This window comes from Anopheles aquasalis, chromosome 3, assembly GCF_943734665.1.
Source record: "Anopheles aquasalis chromosome 3, idAnoAquaMG_Q_19, whole genome shotgun sequence".
In the NCBI taxonomy this organism is placed as follows: Eukaryota; Metazoa; Arthropoda; class Insecta; order Diptera; family Culicidae; genus Anopheles; species Anopheles aquasalis.
The window spans coordinates 7,074,722-7,090,889 of NC_064878.1; the positions used below are offsets into that span (position 1 = coordinate 7,074,722).

Here is a 16,168-nt window from a genome sequence, read left to right on the forward strand (position 1 = left end):
TTCATTGTTGCACCGCGATAACATTGAGGAAGATCCCTATGGAGCCGGTTCTACTTGAATTCAAGATGTATATTTTGTCCAGTTTCTTGTATTTGATTGATCAATTCTTCAATTCCTGGGTCGCAACTTTGCAAACGATCGCCCCGCCACCAGCTGAACGAATCGTTTCACTCGATTTTTCCCTTCGCGCGACTTCTATCTAATGAAACGGAAATTGATTTTCGCCTCCAAAATGGAAGAGAGGTATCACGAGCGAAGGCACACTGGAGCTTTCGATGGCAACGTGTGCGGTGACGGCAGGAAGTGAATGAGTTGCGAGGTTTTTATTTTCGGATGGTGAAGCTCCGTCCTCTCCGTCAGTCGTCGTGACTTTTAATTACATTTTCCATAATCTTCGAGACCCATCTGTTGTCACTGTGTCGACGTGTAGCTGTCTGCACACGCGCGGGGGCATCTCTTGGACTCGAGGACGTGACTTTGCTTCGATGCAGCATCTCGAATGTTGCGCGGTGCAACGACGATCGGGAAACGGATGTTCTTTGCGTGACCTTGTGGGGTTCTGGAGCGCCAACAAGAAGCGCGTCTGAAGTTTTGTCGATTTTCTTCACCGCTCACGAGCAAGCAACAGTGCGGCTACAGAAAATGCTAATCATGCTAATGGCGATGCTTCGATCGGTAGCGTCATCAGCCACGGCACGGGTTCATCATCATTATTTGCAAGCCCTGGGTCGCCACAGTCGCAACAGCAATGACGTAATTTGTTGTACGCCAGAACGGCTGGGACAAAAAAGAACCGCGCTTCCTTCCCGACCGGCCAGAGACTCTCTTATTACTTTGACCCCTGCTACATATGCTTCAGAAGAGCGGCACACAGGTGGACGTTCTCGGTGCAGTGGCGGACTGCAAATTGAGGCAAGGACACTTCATTAAATTGCAATTAATCCTCGCCAACTTCACCGTCACCGACGCCATTTTGTTCTGCATTTGGTTGCTTCGACGACGACGACGACGGTGACCACGACGACCGTCTACCTTCGTCTGAAGTCAGTCCACTTTTTTGGGCTGGTACGCAGAACCGTAAATGATGCGAAATTAGCCATGGCGCTGGCGGGGCTGAAATTACGAGCCCGGGCCATTTCTGGTGGCCACCCAGGCGCCTGATTACCATACTTTACTTACCAATCCGAAGGGGGTAGGTGGGTTTTGTGCTCCCTTTGCCCATTCGATTCGGTTGTTTTTATGGTCTTAAAAGTTGCAGAGACTGACTTGGCGACGGTTTCGTCAATTGGTTTCGCTTTTGACAGCGTCTAACTTGGCGATCGCTGTGTGTGTTTGAAGGAATTGTGGTTAGACGAGTTTTTTCGATGTCAAAACAAATTAACAAAATCTGACGGAAATGAGAAAATTAATTTTTATTCATTTTAAATTAAGTAATTTTCCGCCAGAAGCAATAATATATCAAGAGAAACGTTGTTGGTCCTTTAAAATTATCAAAGTAAACTTAAAATGCAGCAGACTTGTAGTTTTTTTTCGGTCGTGTTAAATAAATGAAAGCTCTTTGTGAAATAAATTGCCTTCATCGAGTAGGCATCTAATTTTGATAGTCCTTACTGGTAAAGTTGCTACCATGCACTGGCAGCTGCTAAAAAAATAATATCCTTTAGGTCATCTGCGTCAAGAATTATCCTCAGCACAGATTGACTTGGCTGTGATCCACGAAACCTTTACCATTTTCCCCAACTATAAATAAACATTGACCAGCGTCATCGTCATCTTCTGCTGTTTCCACCATCACCATGACAACGGTCAACCGCAACCACGCTGTTCACTGTTCTCGCTCCCCGTCAAACAAATAATCGACGTTTTGATTAATATTTAGGCAATTAAGGTTGGATATTGTTTGGCTGGCAGAGAGCGAACGCAGCGCCACTGCAGCACAACTTTCAACGCATCGGCCAGCGCGCTCCACCATCACGATCGTTATGTTTTGGCTCCCCGTTCCTCTCTGTTATTACGCCGCTGACGAGAAATCTCAAAAGTAACGACGGATGGCTACATTGGAAGCAGATGATGAGCCAGCATCATCCCTCGGGGGGTGTTGCGCATCTTTAAGCGCCACTGCGAGCGACGGATCAGCATATTTGCATTTCGGAGGAAAGAGAGAGAGAGAGAGAGCAAAGGATGCTCAACGACAATGGGATGAGAATTGACTCGAACGGGGCCCGCGTGCTTGCGTGTGATTGTGAGGAACGACGCAGTAATTGTAGGTTCTTGTGAATCTCCTTCAACTTTGTTGCCTCTTAATACAACTCTCTGGTCTGGCAGGGAGGGGTGCTTTGGTACGTCTCACCTACTGTCAAGGGTGCTTAGCAAGGGCACCTTACAACCAAGCATGCTCTGCCTTCTGCCTTCTCTGCAAGAAGGAGGTGTCCAGCTGTAGTATTGCTTTGCTTATAACTGTTGAGTGTTGTGGTTTGTTGTTTGTTTTGAAAAAAAAGGGTTTCAATCGAAATATCAGAAGGTAGGGAGTTTGATTAGAACGGTCGCTTGGCTAGCCACTCGATTTGTCAATCCTCTAGCGCGAATCGAATTTTGCCATTCGCGCGCTGTGCCCTTCCGAAAAGCGTGTTTGTTGCAACGCGAAACACCGCAGCGACCGAGCGAAAGTTTCCGTGTGGTGTGCCGCATTTTGGAGAAGCCGCTGGGCGAACGTCAAACAACAAGAGCAGCAGCACAAGCAGCAGCAACGCACGCAAAGTGGCATGAAGCGAACCGACGGATAGCCACTCAATACTGGCATTTCCGTTTCACATTTCGCCATCGCGCCGCCTGGTGTGCGGTGTCGGACCGCGCACCCGCCTTGGAGTCGTTTTCCTGCATGCATCGCCTGCATATTGCGGCTGGCTCGCTGGCTGGCACGCTGGTGTACCAGTTGATGGATCAATTTTTGCTCCGGTTGCATAAATGACCAGACCACGGGCTATTGGTTAGTACTTCGGTGGTGGTGGTGATCGTGGTGATGCCACCCCTTTGGTTATTATGTTTCAGTAATATTGCGGCCGCGCCTCGACGAATCAGGTGTTGGCAGTTGCCGTCTGATCAGCGGCAGCAGTGCGTACGCACACCGAGAACGCGCTCATTGGTGCTGACCAATCAGTGAAAGCGTCTTGCTCGTTCGTTCTAAATGCACTTCTCTCGCACACATTGACGTGTAGCGATCGCTTGTAGAGGCTGCTGTTGCTGCTGCTGGTGGTGACTTCGATCAAGCGATCGCGTGAGTGACGAACCCTTGATCGAGAACATGATTTGCTTTTTACTCACGTTGATACACAAATAAACACATTTTATTCTCTAACAACAATCTAAAAGTACTTTTTTCCTTTGAGATCGATGGCGAGAGGGCGAGTTCAGTTCCTATACCTTTTAGTCGATCAATTCCTTGATCATTTTTATCATATACAAGGTGTGCATGATGGTGCATGCTGGCCAGTTCGGAGTTTGTTGATGAGATGCGTTGTTACTCCTCTCCCTCCAGTGCCCCCGGAGAGCCATAATAATTAGTCGAACCTAGTCATCAGCGGGCCACTGGCTGGCATTAGCCATGTAGATTGCTTCGAAGGAGCGTGCTTGGCCCGCCTGCGACCTTGCGACCCTCCGGGAGCTCGAACATTCGCATCTACTACTACGATCTACTGTTTCAACGTCAGAGCCGCCTCGAATCGTCGAGGGAGGGCGTGTTGCTAAGCTTTGCTCCACAACGCAGCTACAACCGTTCATCATTTGGCGAATAATCGCGGCAAAGTGATCTTTTGCACAGAACACACCCGGCGCGCACAGGAGCTGCTTATCTCTCTCTCTCTCTCTTTCACACTCCTTGTCGTTATCGGCAGCTGGGTAATTTTCCCGATTCGCGTTTCCACTTCCTTACCGACGACGACGTAACGCCCGGAGATGCATTCGTTATCAGCACGAGACGCTGTCGTCGCCTCTGTTGCTAAAGGGAAATGAGGGAAATGATGGTTTAAATGGCATTTCTAGCAGGCCGGGGATTTTTTGGGGTAGAAAATTCGTCTCACTTCTCCATTTTTTTTGCTTCGCCACCGCTCCACGCCGCTGCGCATTTCATAGACATATTACGAAAGCAAAAAGGGCTCCGTGCAAACGTGCAAACGATACCAAACAGAGCGGCGGAATCAATAGGAGGAAACAGCAAAAAAAAAACAAAACAAAGCAAGAAACTGACGAAAGGAAAAACACAAATTTCCTTCGGTTTTGTACCGGCCGTGGCGGCGGCGGCGGCGGTGCGCAGCTAAGCTTTAGGAAATGTTTTTGGTTAATACCCTCTCCCTCGCCGGCGACCCTATGGCTCGCTTTCTGCAACCGATTGCCGGTTATGGTGTTTAATGAATTGACGCCATCGCGATTAGTGCAACTTGTGGCGCGATTTTGCGTTGTTGGTTTGCGATGTAAAAATACGCTCCTCGCTCGTTTGCCAAGCCACCAAATGCCCAAACCAGTTATTAGTGGTTGCACCAGCGGCCAAGGATCGTTTGTTCCCTTCCCATCGAAGCCGTGTTTACTCACAACGTCTTGGAATATTGGAAAAAGATTTAGAAAAATCATTCCGTGGCGCTAACCACGCAAAAAAACCCGCCGAGAAGAGAGGAATGAAATGAAAAACCTGTGGAAACCACCGAAATCTTACCACGAGATCGATCGCTCGTTTGTTCACTCGCTCGCTCGCTCGCTATGTTTCGGTTGGTTTTGGGGGTTTTTCCTTTTTTTTCGGTTGCCTCCACCAAGTTGTGTAATGGTGTTTCTGCAAAAGTCGTCGTAACAGCGGGCGCGCGATCGAAATCATGTGGATTATTTCCTTCGACCGAGTTGATGAGGAGACTCAGGGGGGATGGGTGGAGCGAAAAGATCGATTTAATGCCAAAAACCTACCCCCTGTCGGAGTCAAAACACCACCCCTTCGGTACCAACAACACAAATATATAGGTGGCTTTCAATTTTCCAATCCGCTGGATCGCGCCATGATCGCTCACAGTTATCATGTACGTGCTTTGTGTGTAGGGTGGTGCTTTGTTTTTGTCTGGGCGAGATTAGGGTGAGCGAAATCACCACCACTCCAAATCTGATGCTAACATGAGATGGTGTGAGATGCAAAGTAGAGAGAAAGAAAGGTAAAGAAATTAAAATAGTCGAATCCTGTCGACGATCGATCTCTAACGAGCAGATCACTCTATAATGATCCGACAGTAGTTTGGTGATGCAAGATGCCGCCACCTGGCCACCGCTTTTATGCCGGTGCGATGACGTCGTCGGAGGCAAATGCTTTTGCGATCGATTTGAATAGAGATAATTTTTGGAATTATTTTTGGGCCGATCGATTACCCTGGCATCTCGTGGAATAACACAATGGACTCTCTCTAGCGTCGCTTGAGCCTTTCCCCCGTTTTCCTGATCAACATTCAAGCATCAAGATGTGAAGCAGTTCCATCATGATGGAGCATGACGGAGACAGATCAATTGGTGGCCTCTAGCTCGCGTGGAGTTTGAATTGAGAACAGCATTTGCCTTAACCAATCAAAGCAGCCACTTTAAATCGTAGAGCTATAATTCTCTCCACCTTGTTGACAGCTTTCCCTGCGACGTTGAGGGTGAAAAATGAGAGCTGCACAACTATGACAGACTTGTCGAGCATCCAAATTACGTTTTCTTATTTCTACGATCAATCGTCGCGGAGCCATTTATTAAAACCTACTCCTTAAAGTGCAACTGGCGCTGTGGACAGGCTGGCTGTTTGCACTGCAGCGATCGCCAACATATTCTTATGTCTACAATCGAACAATAGACGAAAGCACAACACTCTCGATCGGTAGCTCAGCTCTGAAAGGAGCTCCCCAGCTTTTTTGCTTCTGCATAATGCCTCGTTAATGTTGGCCACCGCTGTGTATCCCATCACATACATCCCCGCGCTGCACACACATTGTCAATGAGATGATAAATAATGGAACAGAAAACCGGCAGCATCTCGCACACAGCAATTGGGAGGGGAGGGAGGAACGCGGACACATTTATCACTATAATGGCAGCGAAAAGAGGGGGCACGAGGAGACATGAGGTGATTAGAGAGGTGGAGGAATTGCTGCTACGAAGCGCCACTTTTCTCCGGTTTTTTTTTGTTTGATAAATTGCTCCATTTAGCAGAAGAAGAAGCCCTCTCTCGCTGTCTGTCCTTTCTCCTCACCGCCCGTAGCAAAAAGGTCCTTTGGCGGTTCAAAGGGGAACTTCTCTTCTTCGGTCTCTTCTTCTCCTCTTTCTCCTCCCCTAGGTGTGCCGATTATGGGTTATTAAGGTGTTTGTTGGCCACAACCTTCCCCTTTAGCGCCTGCTTCTTCTTCACCTGAGGGCGCTCAATCATGCTGACGCCTTCGGGCGGCCTGTCCCCCACTCTGTCTCACTCTAATTCCCCTAATCCACCCAAAGGCGGTCCCGGGTTCAGTCCCCATCCCCGGTTGTTCATCTGCTTGAAGGATAAATTAGTAATAATGGGAAAATTACTAGTGGTCACTATACCGTCCATCCCAAACCCCCACCCCCCTTAAGCAAATGGGTGGCGGATAGCCGGAGGTCGGAGCGAAATCATTATTACGATCACGCACACACAAGGAGCGCATCTTGGCCGCGTAATGTCGTGGTGAGAGCCGGGCGAGAGAAAACTACGTTGGAAAATTATGTCATAATCGTCCGAGTGTCTCGGTGTCCGCCAGGCACAGCATATTTCCACCAGATGTGATTCCAGTGAAGAGGTTGGGGGGTGGGGTTTGCAACAATTAAAAACACTTTCTCCTCCCCCTTCAGCCACCGCCCGTTGGCGACGGATTCGCCCTTAGTAGTAGGCATTGGGGGGGGATCCCAAAAGGCCCCCACTCCCGTTCGAACCGGTTTGCGATGTGTGCGTAGCGGGCACGTGCCAGCAGCATCGCCATGGAAAAGGGGAGGGTTTGAGGATGGTTTCTTTGCTCTTGGTGAGCTACTACGGGGGCCCAAGAGATTTAATTCAATTTTCACTCTCCGTGCGTCTCTCCGGTGCACTCTTTTTTCCGCCACCACTTTGGTCCCGGATTGTTGGTGTGTTGGTTGGAAATCTGCGGTTGTATGCGTATCATGTGCGAGTGGATTTTCTCGCGCTGCTTACGGGGCGGACGGCGGGAATGCACTTTTCCGAAACGCTTCCGGCGTGTGCTGCGAGTTTCAAGCATAATTTGATCCTCATTCGTCATGGCAACCGCGCGCGCGCGCAAGAGAGAGAGAGAGAGAGAGAGACCTGGAGATGAGGATGCGTTTGCGTAACGCGCTTCTGGGGCTTTGCTTTGCCCGCAAGGGTGGAAAGGCGTCAGGGTCCGCGGAGAAAACCCGTGGAGAAGAAAAAGAAGGAGAAAAAAGAGTGCATCATTCGTTATGATATGGCGGACGCACGGGCTGCCACGATGCTCTAGCGGGCTGCCACCCTGGCAAATGATTTTGAGATTTGATGAACACAGCAGCGCATGTGGAGCTGCCAACGGTTGCAAGTGCAGCGTGATTGAGTTGTTACGCGATACAACACTGGCTGGGAAGGCGCCTAATGCTTGTTGTTGGGTGACTTGTGTGGTATGTAACGGCGGTATATGAAGGGTAATCGGGGGTGCAGCTTTAATGCCGGTTGATAACAGATTGGATTCGAGAATGCAATGCTCGCTACCAAGTTTATGTAGCAACACAGCATCGGAGTAGGCCATTCCGCTGGCAACTGGTCTGGTCTGCAATGCAACAGCAATCATAGCAACCTATCGTGGCTCTGACAAAACATGGCAACAAAGTAGTCAACGAATGCGAGCAGCCAGGTTGAGTTTTGCTGGCGAGTTAAAGAGGAAGTCGTGTGCGCGATCAGAATCATTCCAAGAACCGCCGTAAGTTTTCACCGCGGTAACACTGCCCGCGGTAATTAACCTATTTCAATCTGTCTGAACCACGCAGTCTTGTTGCTTGTGATTTACAGTAGCAGGCTCACCTCGTCCTCACCGTATTTTCTTCAATCACCAACGAGATCACCATAATGACAATCCCTGCCAATCGGTTTCTGGAATCTCGAGTGTAATGGCCACAACAGTGTAACGCGGCTCTCAACTGGACCACTGGATCGGCTCCCCCCCCCCCCCCTCCCTCAATAGACGCTGATTGTTTATTGGCCTCTCAACACCTTGATAGATGCCCTCCCCCCCGGGGGCCGGCTGTAACGGTTTAGTCCTGTTTTTTCCCTTCTGTTTTTGGGATGCGCCGTCGTCTAACAAAGTTGGCTTTTCATGCTCATTTTCCTCCTCACTTTTTTCTCAGTGATTTCTGTGTCACATTGTGGTGCCCATGCCCTCAAAAGCTGCATTCGTCTATATGGGTTTTCACTTCCAGCGAACCATTACGATGGTGACGAAGACGACGACGACGACGTCGCAGGAGGAGGAAAGGTGGAAAAACCTGCTGCGTTCACCTGTGTGTCTGTATGTGTGGTGGAGTGTGCGCCACCGGGGTGCGGTTGGAAGATAGTAATTATCTTCGCACGACAGCCACAGTAGCGCGGTAAATGCGCCCGGTGTGTCCGGTAAATAGGAACCTTATGCCGCGATGTATGCAGCAGTAGTTCACGCACGCAAGATAGCGTGGCCACCACCGGACCCACCACCGTTTGAAAGGCTCTCGTTTGCGTGTGCGCTGGCCACCGCGAATCGCGCACCGCGTCGAAAGGTCGTCGAAGAACGCTCAGCGGAAAGGGGGGGAGGGGGGGGAGGTCTTCGATTGTCTTCGATGCGTTTTCGATCGTGCACGACACGCTCGCAGTTGCAACCCACCACTCCTCCCGCTAGTGCTGCTTCTCTTCATCATTAGCATCGAATAGGAGGCGCTTCTGCGCTGCTGGGAGGTTGGAGTTTGCGTGAGTTCGCTGCTGGCTTGCTGGCTGGCTGGCTGGCTGGTCAGTCGCAAGCGAGAAGGTTTCATTGTTTTTTTTCCTCCCCCCACGTTTCGTGCTGGGAAGCTGGCCCCGAGAATCTTTCTAAACGTTTTTTGCTGGTGGGGTGGAGGGGTTCATTAGGCAAACATCGGGATTGTGCTTGCGCTGGCTCACTGATGATGGTTGGCTCTTTTTCTATTATTATGCGGGCAAAGGTGTATTGGCTGGCTGGCACTCCAGCATCGTTCTTTCGGGTTGACTGGATGGACTGGAGTCATCGTCGACGACGGTGTCAAGAGGCCCAAGCTATTGCTTACCACTTCTAAACACCAGTCGTCGCCGTTGTCGTCGTCGCTTGTCCGCTCGTTGAAGTCTTTCGTTTCGGTGTTGGGTTTTTTTTTGCGTCAAGTAGCAGCAGCATGCGAAGAAGGTTGTTCGGTTAAGCAAATGGCCATGTTTCGCCTGCTTGTATGTTTTTGCTGCGCACTTTGTTTGAGAAAATACTCGAGAATCGCATCCGGTGGCAGTCGTCGTCGTCGTCGTCGTCGTTGTTGTCCCGTATGCGATTCTGCGAACTGCGCTACAGCATTCCATTCCATTCCATTGCCAGGTCCGATGGTCAGTGGTCAGGTGTTGGAGCCTTTAATTTTCCAAACGCCTTCTCGTGATTGCCATATCGTTGGATGGTGTGGAGAGGTTGTGACTCCCCTAATTGGCTACCGGATGGAACTGGTTGCGTAGAATTTACGTCCCTGTTCTAGGTGTTGACGTGTGTTGGGGAAGGTGTTGAGCGTTATTGCGGGCAGCAGGATAGTATCAATCATGTGGTACCAATTGATTGTACAATTTGTAGCGCCGCTGTTGATCTGCAGTTCATCTATTATTAATGGTTTAAACGTTGGCGGCAGATTGATAGGTGAAGGTGATTCGTATTTGTTGGAGAACGACGATTCACAACTTTTTCTGTTTGATAAATTGCTCATATCCATGCGCTCCGAGATCTATTTCCACTGACAAAAAAGAACAGATCCTACTTTAGTCTAAAACTTATCCATGTAAAGAATTAACGCTAGGATAAAGCTGTAACTATTTAGGTCATCAGTTCAAGTCCTCTTAAGCGCGTTGTTATCGATAATGATTCTAAAACTGCGTTGCTTAATTGATAAAAAAGGCGCCGGTTATTGCGTCTGATAAATATCTAAGTAGCTTGTATCCAAGGTAATTAGGCTTCTTGCTGTCTTCCGATTATTTCCATTCATATCCAATCTTCATAAAGCATCGTACGTGCTCCGGGTCACCGATACGATCCACATAAAAATAGGTCGCGTAATAGCCAAGCAACTAGTCGGTATTGCGATCGTAAAAGCTGCTCCTCGATCCAATCGATCCACAAACAATATCGTCGCCAACCAGCACCACCAGCAGCAGCAGCAACGATAACGACAAAAAACGGAACCAATCCTAGTGCCAATTACAAGAAAAAGATTATACTGGCCACTTCCCGTGGCACCGCAAAACCTCACCAGCAGCAGTAGCTCATCGATTTTGCTGTCATCGTCATCCGCAATTCCGCTGGGGGGGGGGGGGGGGGGGGGGTTTGCCTCCTAATAATAACTCTATATTACCGCGAAATCGGAATCTATTTTTTCTCCTTCCAAACACACGCGCACGCGTGGTAAATGCAATGGGAGGGACCATGCGGGTTTGCAAAAACAAACCGCGGTGGAGCTTAGATTGCAGTTCAGCTTATCGGCTGGCCGGTGCGTGGTGGCTGACCGGGCGCCATTTACAAGATTCATCATTTTTAATAGGAAATCATCCGAGCGACGACGGTGTGGTTGGTTGTGGCGATTGCCATTTTTTGTTGTTGTTGTTTTGACACGAAACCAATAGTTAGCTGAGGGGCCGGCGCTGAGGTGCGAAATTAGTAGAAAAGAGTCTCCTCGTGTGTGCGTTTTTACCGGAAGACACGTTTTGCGGTCACGTCGCGCAGCACTGCTACCGGCTAATCAGACCTCTGGGCCAGTGCAGCTGCACTCGCTGTAGTACAAGACGACCTGACCTTACTCCCTTCGCTGCCACTTCGATATTGGCTTGGGCCGTTGGTTGAATGGCGCTTGATCATGAATGATTTTCAAAGTGAGCGAGTGAGCGAATGAGGGAGAGCAAAAACCAATCGCAATCAATTGGCTTGGGTCGAGTAACAATAGCAGCATCGCGCCCACCCCCCGGGGTGTAATTACCATCCAGGGAGTTACCGGAATACGTTCCTTGGTAAAGATGGTAATTACGGCGCGCCGTCGATCGAGAAGCGTGAGCAGAAGACGAAGCGCGTTATGACGGTGTTGACGGTGTGATCGATTGGATACACACATCGCGGCCAGTAAGATGCTGGGAAGGTTAATTTAGTTTCGTCCGCCTCGCGTACCCTGTTCGAGGGCATCTGTCGCTGAGGGGAGAGTATTCGGGTGTTCGGGTGGCCTCTGTATGGGTTCAGGAAGTGCACAGATGGCACCGCAGATGTTATGTTGCGCGCGGAATCACGGATCCAGCACCGAACGCGCACCGTGCGTTTAGTGATGCGCTCGCCGTGGCTTAGTTCTCGCCTTCGCTTAGCCTGCCTTGTGACGATAATAATAATAATGATGATGATGATGCTGATGGCGGCTACGATGCAAAGCCAAAGCGAACTCTATAATCAATGAGAAGAAGGTGTCTCTTCTTGTGCAACGTGAGCCCTTACGCGAACATTAATTAGACCGTGCACAAGCACAGCACCAGCACCGCTGCTCTGGTTTGGTTAATGTCTTTTTAACAATATCTGTGGCAGTTGCGTGCATTTAAGATGGGCAACGCACTGAAACGGTGCTGTTGGATTGCTCCACAGAAGGGAGATCCTCTTCGAGGTTTTCGGGGGATTACATTGTAGAGTTACTAACCGATCGGTGAGGTGTGTGGCACACTTCCGCTTTTGTGCTGCTGCTAAGGTGTGTGCCAGTAGAGGCGAGTTTGAGGAAACGAGGGTTGCGCACCTTGTGAACGGCTTGATGAAAACATCAATCACAACATTGCCAAACAGACAAGCGGCGGCAGTGTGGAGCTACTACATACTAGAAGGAACACATTGTTGCGCCGCGCAGCAGGAGCAGGTCGCGGTGATTAGTTGAAGTTGGCCACCGATGTCAAGGAGGAACCGGTGGCTTCTCGCTGTCAGTTGTGCTAGTGGCACGATGAAGGGGCCGAGTAGCGGACCCTTAGCCCTGGCTGTTGCAGATGTTAATGCCAATCAAACACACCTCTCTCTCTCTAAAACCTCATCGTCCAGGAGGTCAGGACCATCGCGTTGCTCTCTCTCTCCCTGTTCAATTCGTGGATCGCGCGTTTGTTTAGCTATCGTGTAATTGCTAGCTGAGCTAATGCTCGATGAGTTGGCTGGCCACACTCACTCACTCACCGGTTGGGCTGGCACAAGATAAGTGCGGTGGCCTATTGAGGAACTGGCGACCTCCGCTTCGCGAGGTTCGAGCGCTTAATCGCTTCGTGCAAAGAAGGGGCCCTCTTAGCTCGTCGCTTGAATCGATCCCGCGCTTGGCTATTCTATTCTGTTTTGGTGGCGCCCCATCACGTGCCTGGCCATTGCGTGTCCCGCTCGGTGTGGTTTATGCTGCACAGCAGCTCTCCAGAGACACAAACAGCCACGAAAGACGGTGTGCTAAGTGGAAAACGCGGCAAAAAGAAGGTTCTTGGGTGGAAATTGGCTTCTCGTCCTCGTTTCGCTCGCTGGTGCGCTCGCTTTCGCCAGCCCATTCGACTTCTCGACGTCCAAAACAATGGTCCATAATAAATGTTTTGTGTTTTCCCTCATTTTCGCTCGATGCGCAATAAAGATTAGCATTGTGCAGGTTGGCTGCTATCTGCTACGGTGAATTCTCGAATCTCGCTTGACGCTTGCGATGATTTGTTTAAGTTTTTGAGGTGAAGTTGATGAAGACATTAGTTGCTTCCGTTTCGCTCCGGTGGATCATTTGGACGGGAATTACAATACGAATTAACCACTCTCGCATAATCCCTTTCAGAACTAGCAAAGTGGAGCCGCTTGAGATGAGATTTAGTTCCGTTGCTAATTGCAAAAGCGCATCTTCATTAATTGAACGCGACCGCGACCCCCGGCGCTGGAAGTTGCGCACCGAACGCTTGTTACAATTCAATGCCATGAGAATTCCAATCTCCCATGTTCCCCCGCTTGTTTGTTTTCGTTGCAATAGCTCCAATACCTCGTACTGGGCAATCGGTGTTACGCGAGATGTGAGATTGTTGTGTGCAACTGGACTCAATCACTGCATTCCCACTCCAAATCAGCATCGGATCTGATCGGACGATCTGCAGCACATCTCGTTTGCATCTTGCGAAATGCGAACAAAATTGATGTACGCAGAGATCGCCGAACACCGAATGCTTGGCGAACTTGGAATGGCGCGAAGTATAGGGGCAGAACCACCCTCGGGTATGTGCTTCGATAATGGGCCGCGCGATCGTGGGTATCTTATCTTACGAATTGACAACACTGTGGTGGGTGCCGATTGGAGAAGATACATTGTTTAGTGCTATCTCATTCTACCAGGCGCTTATCGATGGAATTGTTGTTGTTATGTTGCTGATCATCGTTTACATATTTTCTATTGCCTAGAGACACGCCATAATCGTTCATTTTTCCATCACATTTTGACGTTTGTCTTGTCGGCCGACAGACTGATCGTTTTCCATACACGTTCATGGGTTTCGTTTTGGGTTTTTACTTGTTTTTCGTTCTACTTCGCAATCTGCTGAATGTCTTCATGTGGTGGAAATGCAGATATGACCTACTCTGCGTATGATGAATAAAATAAACGTCAATGAGGCGGATTAATCGTTCGCACTGACTCTCGCTGGCCTCGTGTTGATCTCAATAAGTGGCGCAAATTGGTTACACTAGAAATCAATCCCACCGGCGAAAAGCGGCCACCTGGAATCTGCTTGTCACCCAGATGACAGTAACAGGTCGCCAGTGCTCGGCGCACACACCGCACCAGTTCCGGCTAAGACCGATAAGTCCGGTGATTAGCATCCACTTAACAAGAGGGGCAAACGAACTCTCGCACGTACCACGACGCAACACACGCTCTTATCTCCCTTACTAACGCGCCATTCCTCTTCTCCTCCACTTTTCCCTTGCAGATAATTGGCGCGAAGCAGTATCTAGTCCGGCCGAACAACCCGACGTTCCGCACGGAACCGATCACCACGACGGCGGCGGCGGCGACCAACAGCGGCACAGCCAGTAGCATCACCGCAGGACCACCGCAGGCCATCGATAGCTGTAGTAGCACCGGGGCCGGTGGTGAGCCTTCGGCCACATCGGGGGGAGCTGCCACCATCACAACCGTAGCCCTCGCTGCCTCCTCCCCGTCCGCCTCGTCCGGTGTGTCCGGTGCCGTGCCGGAGTGTGCAATATCGCAGGAGATCCCTGCCATCGAATCGCTGGTACAGACCAACGGGCGTCCCTTGGAGGAAGTCATCCAACAGGTAGGTGATCCAGACTCCCGGCCGGGGGCGGTCTACTAGCTGCCACCGGGCAGAATCTTTACCACCACCGTCGTCGTCGTCGCCGTCATCTCCTTGACTGCGGGCTTCGAACTCCTTTTAGGAGTCACCTTGTATGTGCACCGTCACCTCGCTCGATCCACCGCTTGCTTCGACACGCCTGATTTGTATTCCACTCGCACTCCCTCTTGCAGTCGGACATGCAGCGGATCGCATCATCACCGGTGGTGGTGAACTGTAGCAAATCGGGACTAAATGGGGCGATTGATTGGCGAAAAAGTTGCAAACCGTGATTAGCGCTGTTCAATTATCCACGGACAGATGGCTCCCGTGCGCGTGATGGCGGCTCGCTCGCGAAGGTGATGCTGGTCAGCAGCCCGGGGGCCACCGCCAGCCAGCCAGCCAGTCAGATGACCACAGAGAGTGGCGGTAGCTGCACTTTGGACTTGGATTTCGCTGAGCACTCTAGAAGGCTGCATAACTTTCACGTGCAGACTGGTTGTGTGGCATTGCGTACAGCAGCAATTCAACTGTTCAGGAGTGGCCCCTTCTGGCCCGTGCAGTCTAGTATCAGCCTGATTAGAGAACCGATTTGCGACCGCATCCTTTGCATGGCTGTGGTGGTCCCGTTACCCCAGTGGCGAGAGGGGGGGGGGGGGGGGACAGGTTTCGGGCTTGTGGTTCTACCAGATCTGCAGGAAGCCAGGCCGGGTGTTTTGCATATTTTCACGGGAATATACGATATCGCTACGGGTGCGAAAAGCGGTTTGGCCTGCGGGCCATCCGGGTACATCTCGGGGACGTTCCGATCCGTCCGCGATTTATCCCTCTATCCTGTCACCACCACACTGGTGGTGGGTAGAACCGGGAATACTTCGAATGATATATTGATTCTGCCCTAAATGGAACACAGATGGCTGAAATCTGGAAACAAGATGCTAGCAACAAGGTGCTGAGTCTGTTTAGGACGCATGCTAGTTGGGATCTCGCGGGCCCAGGAACGCGCTAATCCCGGCTAGCTTGTTGCAAACAAGCGTCGTGTATAAGGCACATAATGATGATGGAGTGGTGCCCATTTCCAGTTCAGCGTCTTCAAGACCGCCGCCGAAGGCCGCCTATCGTTTCGGGCGGATATGTGACATCAACTATGAATTGACATCATGTTCAACTCGATGGTGGTGCCCCGTTGCCCCGATACCTTGCTGCCGATTGATCGATCGAGTTGATACGATTCACGAACCCCACCTGTCCGGGCTGGTTTATGTCACACCGCGACGCGCGCACGCTGACTCTATTCGAACGCTTCTGCGCTCCGGCTAGCGGGCCAGGATCGCCGCCAATACTGCAATGCAGGTTGCAATTGCAATTTAATCACTTCCAGCCATCGAGATCGAGATCGAGCCGCCGCAGAGGACTCAGGGAGAACCGGGTCGTGGCCAGGAGAGATGGTCAGGAGAGGGCCACAACTGGACAGTGCCCTGCGCTGCGCTGCACCGAGCCGCGCAACTAGGTCTCAATTAATCTAGTTTTGAAAACTTGTTGTTACCTTCAATCGCACCGGACCAGTGTGTGCCGTGTGTCTCGCGTGTGCTTGTA

At 50.5% G+C, this 16,168-nt stretch overlaps 1 protein-coding gene across 3 annotated transcripts in view; it reads left to right on the forward strand.

Moving 5' to 3' along the window:
- The window catches only part of LOC126578320 (RNA-binding protein fusilli), a 56,373-nt gene that overhangs the window by 11,611 nt on the left and 28,594 nt on the right, over positions 1-16,168 (forward strand). For all 3 annotated transcript variants that reach the window (XM_050240752.1, XM_050240750.1, XM_050240751.1), the window contains exon 3: positions 14,207-14,554. In XM_050240752.1, the coding sequence (XP_050096709.1) occupies positions 14,207-14,554 (348 nt within the window). The remainder of the gene's footprint in view (positions 1-14,206; positions 14,555-16,168) is intronic.